Source organism: Astyanax mexicanus, chromosome 11 (assembly GCF_023375975.1).
Source record: "Astyanax mexicanus isolate ESR-SI-001 chromosome 11, AstMex3_surface, whole genome shotgun sequence".
Lineage (NCBI taxonomy): Eukaryota > Metazoa > Chordata > Actinopteri > Characiformes > Acestrorhamphidae > Astyanax > Astyanax mexicanus.
This window is the reverse complement of record NC_064418.1, coordinates 5,919,232-5,931,473: the sequence shown is the minus strand read 5'-3', so window position 1 is coordinate 5,931,473 and position 12,242 is coordinate 5,919,232. Positions and strand designations below refer to the sequence as shown.

At 40.0% G+C, this 12,242-nt stretch overlaps 1 protein-coding gene across 12 annotated transcripts in view; it reads left to right on the top strand.

Moving 5' to 3' along the window:
- usp9 (ubiquitin specific peptidase 9) overlaps positions 1 to 12,242 on the top strand; it is a 38,557-nt gene that overhangs the window by 18,072 nt on the left and 8,243 nt on the right. For 7 of the 12 annotated variants that reach the window (XM_049485431.1, XM_049485430.1, XM_049485428.1 and 4 more), the window contains 19 exons: positions 251 to 371; positions 492 to 622; positions 736 to 1,014; positions 2,542 to 2,667; positions 3,839 to 3,976; positions 4,151 to 4,317; positions 4,423 to 4,531; positions 4,631 to 4,777; positions 5,402 to 5,548; positions 5,662 to 5,869; positions 6,673 to 6,893; positions 7,466 to 7,656; positions 7,798 to 7,971; positions 8,615 to 8,756; positions 8,854 to 9,057; positions 9,173 to 9,731; positions 11,046 to 11,169; positions 11,269 to 11,494; positions 11,598 to 11,727. In XM_049485431.1, the coding sequence (XP_049341388.1) occupies positions 251 to 371; positions 492 to 622; positions 736 to 1,014; positions 2,542 to 2,667; positions 3,839 to 3,976; positions 4,151 to 4,317; positions 4,423 to 4,531; positions 4,631 to 4,777; positions 5,402 to 5,548; positions 5,662 to 5,869; positions 6,673 to 6,893; positions 7,466 to 7,656; positions 7,798 to 7,971; positions 8,615 to 8,756; positions 8,854 to 9,057; positions 9,173 to 9,731; positions 11,046 to 11,169; positions 11,269 to 11,494; positions 11,598 to 11,727 (3,544 nt within the window). The remainder of the gene's footprint in view (positions 1 to 250; positions 372 to 491; positions 623 to 735; positions 1,015 to 2,541; positions 2,668 to 3,838; positions 3,977 to 4,150; positions 4,318 to 4,422; positions 4,532 to 4,630; positions 4,778 to 5,401; positions 5,549 to 5,661; positions 5,870 to 6,672; positions 6,894 to 7,465; positions 7,657 to 7,797; positions 7,972 to 8,614; positions 8,757 to 8,853; positions 9,058 to 9,172; positions 9,732 to 11,045; positions 11,170 to 11,268; positions 11,495 to 11,597; positions 11,728 to 12,242) is intronic. The other 5 variants (XM_049485436.1, XM_049485435.1, XM_049485433.1 and 2 more) reach the window with 1 other exon arrangement.

The window sequence follows — 12,242 nt, the reverse complement described above, 5'->3', positions numbered from 1 at the left end:
ACTCTGCCTCTTTACAACTTTACAATTAATGCTCTCAAACACATTAAGAGACAAGAAATTCAACTAATTAACTCTTGACAAGTTCAGCACAGCTGATAATTGAAAGCCTGAGATTCCACGTAACTCTACCTCATAAAACTGACAGAAAATGTCAGGAGCAGTGGTGCCTTGAACTCTAAGTATAATAACCCCAGTTTCTGGAGTTCAGTTTCTTGTATTATTTCACTTAACATTTTTTCATGTTTTGCAGATAATGTCTCTACATCTGCGCTATATCTCCTTCCTGTGGCAAGTAGCAGATCTGGGGTGTAATCTCAACATGCCTCTCCTACGTGATGGTGCTCGAATTCTTATGAAGCTCATGCCTCCAGGTGCTCAAGCAAATCTTCATTGCATACTACTGTTCTAAGCGGCTACCTGCATTCAAATTTGCTGTGTTCATTCTGTTCTGTTGTTAATTTGTTCATTCGTTCATTCTTGTTCATGTTTAGACAACACTACTGTAGAAAACCTGCGCGCCATCTGCCTGGATCATGCCAAACTTGGAGAAAATAGCCTTAGCCCCACTCTCGACTCACGCTTCTTTGGCCCATCACCTTCTCAAGTCCTTTACTTGATAGAGGTTTGTTTTGTACATATTTTTTTTTATTTAATTATTTTTTTTTTTGCATAAAAAGTAAACAAAAAAAAAATCTGTGTGAGGAAAACAAATATTGATTCTTTCTCTTGTCTCAGGTTGTCTACGCCTTGCTGATGCCAGCTAGTGGGACGTTAGGAGAAGATGCTAGCGACTTCCAGTACAACTTCTTGAAGAGTGGTGGTCTGCCGCTGGTTTTGAGCATGCTCACCCGAAATAACTTCCTTCCAAACGCTGACATGGAGACTCGTCGGGGAGCCTATCTCAACGCACTAAAAATAGCCAAGCTCCTGCTCACAGCGGTGGGCTTTGGCCATGTGAAGTCTGTCGCAGAAGCGTGCCAGCCTGTGGCGGAGGGTACCATCCCTGTTTCACCTGTAAGTTTTTTCCATTTCACCTCAATTGAAGAAATCTGTGAGATTGAAGTGAAAATGGTGAAAATTCATTCGCTTGAAATACCAGGCTTTGCGATAAGATTGGTTTGACCTAATGAAAGAAAAAGTGTCACGTGAGACTTGATTGTGCTTTTCTCTTCCAAGCTATAATGCACAGGAACTGTCAAAGAGTGTGTGACCTTTCCCTGCTGATTGCCTAAGAACTCCTTCCCCACCCCCTCCCAGTGCAGCACTTTCAGTCACATTTAGTATAGTGCATCCAGACTGCCTCTCTGTGGTTCAGCAAATGTCAAGTGTATATGGTGTCTTGAGAGGAAGTGTACTTTGGTTACAGACCCAGACAACCTCGTACTTAAGTGTTCTGGTTCTAATGAGCATCAGAACAAGGAGAAATCGGGCCTTAGTCTCAGAGATTTTGCGTTATTTATTGGTTGGTTATTTGTATGCACAGATCAATCCTAAAATTGACGAAACCTCTTGTTTCTATGCTCCCTGTCTACTGAAGTTTTTCTTGACATGGTGGTGGTGATGTATCAGTGTATGGTGTTGTGGTACGAGTGGATCAGACACAGAATAAACCACTAACTAGCCAGAAATACCCAGCCGAATGTATCCCTATTGATAGCGTTCTGTAAGCACTGATAAAGGACTAAATGATGACTGATACACACTGTCTAGCAACAGATGAGCTTCTGTCTTTGACTTTACATCTGTTGGGCAGCCCACTTGGATAGGAGTCTGTCTAATAAAGTGGACAGTGAGTGGACACAGTGATTAAAACCTCCAGCAGCACTGCTGTGCCTGATCCAGTTGTACACTAACAGCACAAAAGAACCTCTGAACCTGGGCTAGCGCTGTGCTTAGCAGCTAATGCTAATACTGCTCCAGCCTTGATGCTGGAGAAACTTGGCTCAAACTCCTGTATAACTCTGCATTTCAGTGGAGCGGCTTTACTTCTCCTTGTTAACTGACTGGTAAAATTCATACATAAGGCGCACTGATGATTTTTGAGAAAATTAAGGGATTTTGAGTGCACCTTATAGTGTAAAAAATACAGTATATGGAGGTTAATAAAATATCCAGAAAACCAGAAGGATTACAACTTGAATTCTAGAACTTCTCAAAGTGCTTCTATATAATTAATGGAGCTGAAGTAAACATGCAGGTGGTATTAATGTTGTTATAACTGATGGGTGTATTTAAGTCATCGTGCCCAGATCTTCCTGGCTCAGCTGTGTAGTCAGGACTCTTGACTGCCTAGTCTCAGTAAATGTGTGTTTTTGTTCTGTTCTCTGAGCCATCAAGTGTTTTTGTGCCATATTTAGAACTCTTGCCTTTTTTTTCCTCATTAAATGTTTCCAGCAAATTGGCCTCTCATGGAAGAGATGAAATCATCTTTTTTATGGAGCATATCTCTTCAAAACCCATTAGTCTAATATGTGGACTTTCTCTCTCTTTATTTTTTTTCTCCCATCTCTTCCCTTTCCCCCTCTTTCTGGGTTCCCACAGATAAACCAGGCTACACATGACCAGGCTCTGGTGCTTCAGAGTGCCCTCCAGAATATCCCCAATCCATCAGCTGAATGCATGCTCCGCAACGTCGCCATCCGCTTGGCCCAGCAGATCTCTGATGAGGTATGAATGAACAGATCTGAATGTTTGGTCAGGCAGGGAAAATATATGTTGCACAATTGTGCATCTTTTTACATGCTAAAAGAAATCATTGTTTTTGTTATGATATGGCAAAGCTCAAGAGAAAAGATTAAAATAAAAGTTAAGAGATCTTTTCCTTGTGCATACAAGCAAAATATTTAAAAATATAGCGAAAGCAGGACTTGTCCAGGAGTTGTCCAGTGGACTAAGGCGCTGCCACTATGATCAGGAGATCGCCGGTTCGAATCCTGTTTATGTTGCTTGCCATCATCTACCAGAGCCTGAGAGTCCACAATTGGCCTTGTTCTCTCTGGGTGAGTAGATGGTGCTATTTCCCCTCATCACTCCAAAAGGTGATGTTGATCAGCACAAGGCTGCGTCTGTGAGCTGATGTATCAGAACCGAGTCGCTGCGCTTTTCTCCGAGCGTGCTGTGATGCTAGTCGGCAATGCTGCATCAGCAGCAGCTCAAATAGAGGCGGTGGCTAACTTCACGTGTCGGAGGAGGCATGTGCTAGTCTTTACCCTCCTGGTGTTGGGACATCACTTGTGATGGGGGAGTCCTAAAGGGTGGGTTGGATAATTGGCAAGAAAATGGGATAAAAATTAGAAATAAAATGATAAGAAATTGAAATTGTGAACTACTAGTGCAGCATTATCTCAAAGTTAATGGAACAAAGTTAGCTTTTACTGTGTTTAGTCTGCAGAGGGCATTATTAGACTTGGTAGATGGAACTTACTAGGCAGCATCAGGGGTCTTTGGGTTCAAACTCTCAGGCTTTAGAGGCCTTAAGCTGCAGAACACATATTTATGCTCATCTCCTTCTGGTTGACTTGTCTGGTAAAGCAGCTGTTAGATAAGTGGTCCTTCTCCCGCTTTCCTGTGTGCTTTGTCTTGCATTTGTTGTTGTGGACTTGCCTTTTGCTCAAGGACTTCATGCTCATCAAATAAATGAATGTTCTCTATGTTTCTCTAAATAATAGTAAAATATATAGTTCTAGTCAATAACATGATGCCTACACATAGAGTTACACAATATACAGTTTCAACATAGTCATATCTCTGGGAATGCAATATAATGTAAGGCTGGTTAAACTGAAATGACATTAATGATCACATTTATTTTGTTGGTTTGGTTTCTTTTTCTACACAGAACTTTTTCCAGGCCTCGAAGTATATCCCAGACATCTGTGTCATCAGAGCTGTCCAGAAGATTGTTTGGGCCTCTGGTTGTGGCACTATTCAGCTTGTCTTCAGTTCCAATGAAGAGATTAGCAAGATCTATGAGAAGGTGCTACGTCTATCTATATAAGAAGCAATGTGTTTTATATTGTCATATTGGCAATTTAATTATTTATTAAGTAGAGAAATAAATGTGTATCAGTGTGACTGATAATTTTATATATTTTTTAATGTTACAGATTTAATGCACTAATGTTTTTATGTTCCATGTGTTTTTTTTTAGACTAATGCAGGGAATGAGCCCGACGCAGAAGACGAGCAGGTATGCTGCGAGGCGTTGGAGGTCATGACCCTGTGCTTCGCCCTTATCCCCACTGCATTAGATGCGCTTAGCAAAGAGAAGGCCTGGCAGACCTTCATCATTGACCTGCTGCTGCACTGCCAGAGCAAGTAAGTAGCACGTTCTTTATTCAGCCAGCTTATTAATGACTTTCAGGTTATTGGTTATTAATTATTGAGGATCTTGGGATCTTGTTTATTTTTTTCTGTTCCCAGGTCTGTTCGACAAATGGCACAAGAACAGTTCTTTCTCATGGCCACAAGGTGTTGTATGGGGCACAGGCCACTCCTGTTCTTCATCACCCTTCTCTTCACAGTTTTAGGTGTAAGTGTTTTATTCTTTTTATATATATGTATATATTATAACAAGAAGTCATGGGGAGCTTGAAAGCTCTGATTTTTGCTTATGTGTCTTTGTTTCTAGAGCACTGCAAAAGAACGGGCCAAGCACGCTGGTGATTACTTCACCCTCTTGAGGCACTTGCTCAACTACGCATATAATAGCAACATTAACCTCCCTAATGCAGAAGTTCTTCTCAACAATGAGATTGATTGGTTGAAAAGAATCAAGGTATGGTTATTCCCAGCTTTAATATTTTTCCTTTTTTGACCTTTGATGGATATAAATGCGCAATTTACTTCTTTTTTTCTAACAGATGTGCCCAATGATGTTTATTACTTTATCAACTATTATTCAGATGTCTAGATTTGGTTGATACACATTATTTCCAACTGTCAGTTAACACTAATAATATGGAATTGCATTCCATAACTTTAAGTTACACGTATGTGTTGCAAATTCGCACATACAGCTTGTCTAGTTCCAGTAGTATTGCCAATATAATAAGACTCCTAATGCCTTGTGTGGGCTTGTGGGGTATATAGTAAAGCCCCAGCTTTGACCTGTGTAGCAGTGGAACTGTGTTCCCTGTAATGATAATGATTCATCCAATACTTTTGTGATGAAATGGGGTTGAAGATCAACAAGCACCCTGATCCCACTATCATTTTTGTCACCGAATACAATCAGATTTCCACAGAAATTCTCCTAAATCTAGTAGAAAGACTTGTTTTTGACTGTAGAGACTGTAGTAACCCTGGGAACTGCATTTATTACTTTATACAAATACTATGTTCTATTATTTCCATGTTGATGCATTTAGGCTGAACACCAAATATGCTTTTCTTTCTTTAGGATGAGGTCAAGAGAACTGGGGAGACTGGGGTGGAAGAGACCATTTTAGAGGGCCATATTGGTGTAACTAAGGAGCTGCTGGCTTTTCAGACCCCGGAAAAGAAGTACTATATAGGCTGTGAAAAAGGAGGAGCAAACCTCATCAAGGTAAGCGATAAGACTTTACAGTTTCAGGTTGGAGGTCTGCAAAAAATCAATTATCAGTTTATATCTTTATAGATTACTCACCCATGCCACCTTATTTTCTCTTTTTTCCATAGGAACTAATAGATGACTTCATCTTCCCAGCCTCTAATGTGTACCTGCAGTACCTGAAGAGTGGGGAGTTCCCCACTGAGCAGGCCATACCTGTGTGTAGCAGTCCTGCCACCATCACTGCTGGTTTTGAGCTCCTGGTTGCACTTGCTGTCGGATGTGTGCGCAATCTTAAACAGATTGTTGACACGCTAACTGACATGTACTACTCAGGTAGGGATTCTCCAAACTCCAAGTAAAGACTTAATAAATTTAATAGTTCATATAATTAAGTTTTTCAGTGGAGGGGATAGGAGATCCCCTTGCATTGTTGGACATGTTCATGCCCTGTTTATTCGTGGCTTTAAAATTCATCCTGGGTCATCCAGTCACAAATGTATATTGTTCAAACCTGTTGTTTTAAGTGTGTCTCCTGTGAAGGGTTGTGATCACATTTCTCACATCATTTCCGCAAAAGGAGGTGCCAGTTCTTTCACGTTTCTGTGAACTTTTGCCCAATTCCATTTCTAATTGGAACCCCTACCCCTTGTTTTCTGGGGTAACCCTTCCTCTTAGAACAGGCAACCCAGTTGGGATGATATGATGGCAGGAGAGTGCAGGTTCAGAAACCTAATTATACAGAAAAAAATATTGAGAAGATGGGAAGGTGTTGACAATAACTATTACTGTCCGACCCTTAATTCTTCTGGGATGGGGAGCTGAAATGAACTTTTATTAGCTTTAATTCAGTTATTTTATTTTTCCATTCCGCCTTAAAAGATGCAGCCCCTGCTGTCTGTTCAACTTTTAAGGTGGAAGCCAGCTAGGAATTTAACCAGCTATTGAGACATACTATTAGCATTTTTAGCATCTTGTTATGAGGAAAAACTACACATAGAACTGATAATATAGTAGGTTCTGGTACCGTTTATCAGGTCTCAAGCCCAACAGAAATCAGGACATTCTATCCTTAGTAAATGGCATTTAGGTGTGAACTATATTTGTTTTTGTTTTCAATACAAAAATCTCTCTCTCAGGTTGTGAGGCACTTACAGAATGGGAGTACTTGCCCCCTGTTGGCCCAAGACCCAATAAGGGCTTTGTGGGGCTGAAGAATGCAGGTGCCACTTGCTACATGAATTCAGTAATCCAGCAGCTCTACATGATCCCGCCTATCAGAAACGGCATCCTGGCTATTGAGGGCACAGGCAGCGACGTGGATGATGACATGTCTGGAGACGAGAAGCAAGATAATGAGGTACGACCTGAAGATTTGTATTGGATGTCTGTTGCAGTTATGCAGCTAGTGAGGAGGCATTCTGGGAAGATTTGGTGCATATTGGCACATTGGCTCATTCTGTTACTGTGTTTTTTTTTTTTTTCTGTAAATAACTGATTAATAACACTTATGAAAGCAGAGCCCTGTGATGATGATCATCCTTTCTCAGTGTCACCTGACTGACAAATTAGCCATCTCTAGGCACACATGCCTCGTTGGCGTTGCCTGGAGCTGAGGGCCTATGTTTAAAATGATTATTTCCAGTGGTAGGATGGTCCCCCCTAATATGTGAGTCTTGATACTCCCAAGGTTTCTTCCTCCTCCAGCTCTGAGGGAGTTTTTCCCTTGCCTCCGTGTTCACTGGGGCTTCTGTATTATATGTTCATTATATGTTTTGTCTGATTCTTTGTTCTGTAAAGCTGCATTATGACATCAGCTGTAGAAAGTGCTATATAAATATTTAATTTGATTTATTCAGTTTAACATAAGCCACCGGAACAGTATGTTTAGTTAATGTTTTATTTATTTATTTATTTATTCATTTTTGGCAGAGTAATGTTGATCCACGGGATGAGGTCTTCAGCTATCACCACCAGTTTGATGATAAACCATCACTGAATAAATCAGAAGACAGAAAAGAGTACAACATCGGTGTACTGCGCCACCTGCAGGTGATCTTTGGACACCTTGCGTCCTCCAGGCTGCAGTACTATGTTCCCAGGGGCTTCTGGAAACAGTTTAGGTAAATGTGTATTTAATATTGGCTTAATGTTAGTTCACACAATGGTACCACTTCAGATCAGAGCATGTCCTCTGGTGTTGAGACCTCTGAAAGCTGTGTTTGTGACTGTATCTGTATATTTTTCTTTTTGTGTTTGTGCAGGTTATGGGGTGAACCAGTGAACCTGAGAGAGCAGCACGACGCTCTGGAGTTCTTTAACTCGCTTGTAGATAGTTTAGATGAGGCTTTGAAAGCACTTGGCCATCCTGCCATGCTAAGCAAAGTGCTTGGTGGTTCCTTTGCTGATCAGAAGATCTGTCAGGGCTGTCCTCACAGGTAGGCATAGGTCTTAACCTATAATTTAAATGCATCTTATATTTAGGGTGAAGTGAATGTTTTACTCGAATCAGGATGTTCCTAATTATAAGCAGTGATTTTGGAGCAGGGCCAATCCAGGCATATGTTTTACTGAACTGAGTGTTTTTATCTCTTATAATTCCAAACCAACCCAATCCAATCCCAAATCAGTGCAGCCATAATTTTGGGAGTGGGCATAAGGTGGTCATTATTAACAAAGGGTTTCATAAAAAGAAAAAAAAAATGTTTATTTGAAGTCTGCAGTGTGATTCTATTAAACATTAAAATCTGGAAGTATATAAAACACTTTTATAGGAATTCTCTATTTTACCAGTTGGAAAACTGCACACCTTTGTTTTTAAAGCATTTCTGTTAAGCACATTTAGAATCGAGTGTAGGCTAATGCTAATGCTAATACACACATGCAGAGGAAACCCAAATCATAGCAATTTACCTAACTATGAACTGAAATAAGTGCACTGGGAACCTCTACATGCCACACAAATTAAAAAATTAACATTTAAATCAATTTTTCATATAGCTGTTTTATTTGTACAAACAAAGATTGGATCCTATTCAGTTTCTACTTTCTATAATTATTTCTACGTCTTGTGTCTTCTAGGTATGAATGTGAGGAATCCTTCACAACACTGAATGTTGATATTAGAAACCATCAGAATCTCCTTGATTCCATGGAGCAGTATGTGAAGGGGGACTTGCTTGAGGGTGCTAATGCCTACCACTGTGAAAAATGCAACAAGAAGGTATGTACTGTGTCTTGAGGTGAAGTTTTATTCTGTTGTGGCTGTCGTTTGTTTATTTATAGAACTAAATGAATTGTGTGTTCTCTGTATACTGCAGGTGGATACAGTAAAGCGCTTGCTGATTAAGAAACTGCCACCAGTACTGGCCATCCAGCTGAAGCGCTTTGATTATGACTGGGAACGGGAGTGCGCTATTAAGTTCAATGACTACTTTGAGTTTCCCAGGGAGCTGGACATGGAGCCTTACACTGTAGCAGGAGTAGCCAAGCTGGAGGGCTCTGATATGCACCCTGAAAATCAGGTACTGACATGTGGTCTTGTGCTTCTGAGCTTTTCTTAAGTTGTGGTCCTTTGTTTCCGTGATGTTTTTGCTGAGGCTTATGATGTTTATCTTTTATATTTTTACTTTATTTTAGCAGGTGATCCAGCAGAATGAACCATCAGAGCCAGAACCACCGTGCAGCTCACGCTACAGACTTGTGGGAGTTCTGGTGCACTCAGGCCAGGCCAGCGGAGGCCACTATTACTCTTACATCATCCAGAGGAATGGCAGTGGCGGAGAGGGCGAGAGGAACCGCTGGTACAAGTTTGACGACGGGGATGTCACAGAGTGCAAGATGGACGATGACGAGGAGATGAAGAACCAGTGCTTTGGGGGAGAGTACATGGGCGAAGTGTTTGATCACATGATGAAGCGCATGTCCTACCGCCGGCAGAAGCGCTGGTGGAACGCCTACATCCTGTTCTATGAGCGTATGGACTCTTTGGACAAAGACAGCGAGCTGGTGAAGTACATCTCTGAACTGACCCTGAGCACCAAGCCGCACCAGGTGAAGATGCCCTCGGCCATCGAGTGCAGCGTGCGCAAGCAGAACGTGCAGTTCATGCACAGCCGCATGCAGTACAGCCTGGAGTACTTCCAGTTCATCAAGAAACTGCTGACCTGTAATAGTGTCTATCTGAACCCACCGCCAGGTAAAGCAGTTCTCTCTAATTTCAAGTGCTACAGGAAAGCTCACAATATATCAAAATATGTTTTAGGGCTTGTTTATGTGCAGTAATTCTATTGCATAATGCCAGTAAGGAATTGTATTTATTTATTTATGTTTAAAGTTAGGTAGGAGTTCTCATTAATTGTTTTTTCAACAGATAAGTCAAGTCTCAAATATTAAGAAAAAGTGTGTCTTGAGTAGGTTTATATAATCATGGCCAAGTAAAAATCTTGTATCTCGATTATTGTTTATCAATTTGAATCTAATAGACTTTTACATTGTCACATTTCAGTTGACCAAAAGAAATGCTATTGTTTTTGTGTGACCCTGTCAATCCATAAATTGTTTCTGTGCTTCTGTATCTAATAACCTTTTAAGACCTCCAGACATTCTTTTGAAGCCTTCATTCTTGATTTATATGTGTAATTGGTGCACATGTAGTACTTGCTGATAATTACTGGCTTGGTTATTAGTTATAGAAAATGCACAGATTTGTGACTATATATTACAGGCGTACTTTAAAAGTTAACTATACTCTAACTACACTGTAGGGGGTATGTCAATAGTAAAATTTCAGTTTTCACATACATCTGGCTTATATTAGATAAAATTGTAGGAGATACTGCGTTACTTTTTTTTTTTTATCAATACCTGCTTAATCGTATGTATATTTATTTATCCATCATGTTAAGATGTTTGGTGTGCACAGTTGCATGGAGAATATACAGTATGCACTATTGAGGTAAATGTAGTCATTTTACAAGGATTTGCATGATACTTTGGGAAATGTAGTGTTTCTGGAGTATTCTCTCTCTCTCTCTAGCTGTCCCTCTCTGTCTCTCTCTCTCTCTCTCTCTCTCTCCCTCTCTCTCTCTCTCTCTCTCTCTCTCCCTCTCCCTGTCTCTCTCTAGCTGTGTGTAGGGAGTATGAACTCTTAATCAGGACTGCATTTGATATGTGTTTTGAATAATAAAACTATAAAGTTTCAATACAGTATAGGTAATGTCTCTCGATCCGCAGGGTAATATTTGGACATGTACATTTTTATGAAGGTTATTTGTTTCCTCTTCTCAATTTTTTATTTAAATTGATAAACAACATGATTCTAAAGACTACTGACACAGAATGTGAATGAATCAGTTAATTCTCTGCTCTTCTCATGACTTGAATGTTAATTTCATTGATTATCTTGTTTTTAGTCAGTTGGTGGCAGCTGGTGTTGAAATGTCCTGCTGTTTTAAAGTCATGCCTACTTATCAGGGCATATTTTACCTTGATTTATTTCTGCCCTAATTAGGCCAAGACCATCTATTACCTGAAGCAGAGGAAATGGCTATGATTAGCATTCAGCTCGCTGCTAGATTTCTCTTCAGCACGGGATTCCACACCAAGAAGGTTGTCCGCGGTCCTGCCAGTGACTGGTACGTATATAAACCAGCTGGATTTTTCTTTGGTAGTAATTGGACATTATCTAAAGAATGTCAGATTCAGTTTAATCACATTTAAATCTCTTTTTTTAGGTATGATGCCCTGTGCGTTTTGCTTCGACACAGCAAGAATGTACGCTGCTGGTTTGCACACAATGCCATCTTTGCCTACGCAAACCGCTTCTCAGAATATCTGCTCGAGTGCCCCAGCGCCGAGGTCCGGGGAGCCTTCTCCAAGCTCATAGTATTTATTGCACATTTCTCTCTGCAAGATGGACCCTACCCATCACCGGTTGCCTCACCAGGGCCATCCAGTCAGGTCAGCTCAGCTTATAAAGAGAGGATTGATTTAATAGATTATAATTGTTGGACAGTTCATTAATTTCTCATGTTGATGTTTTATTTCTGGCTTTCTTGACTAGGGCTGTGATAATCTGAGCCTGAGTGACCACTTGTTTCGGGCGGTGCTCAACCTCTTACGGAGAGAAGTATCAGAACACGGGCGTCACCTGCAGCAATACTTTAATCTCTTTGTCATGTACGCCAACCTAGGTGAGGGACCTGCATTTTCCTTTGTATGAAAGTTGTATATATATTTTTTTATTTTGTTTGCCCAGCACAGAGTTAAAGTGGTTTAAGGCTAGTGTAAAAGTATTGTGACGGATAGCAGCATCTGGTAAAAATGCAATCATAATATAATGCATAATTTAATACATTTTTACGATACTGTTCACAATGTAGAGTTATGTGAAAGGTGAGGGTTAGCATTTTGTTTTTCAGCAGTTTTGCTATTAATAGTATTTTTGCTTAGTTTTGTTGAAATATATTTTTATCAAACATGCTTTATTAATGTAATTCTTTTTATTATTTCTGTTTATACTGTTTTCCACTGTTACTGATTTACTTCATTAAAAAAAAAAAAACATTTTTAAATCTTTTATAATATGATTTAATCACAATTATCCAAATCTTGATAGATTTCACTTTGTTTTTCAATGTTTATTTTCTTCTGTTGGTTTTTAAATGATTTAACGTCCTGTAAAAGATCAGCTGCATTGAAAATAAGG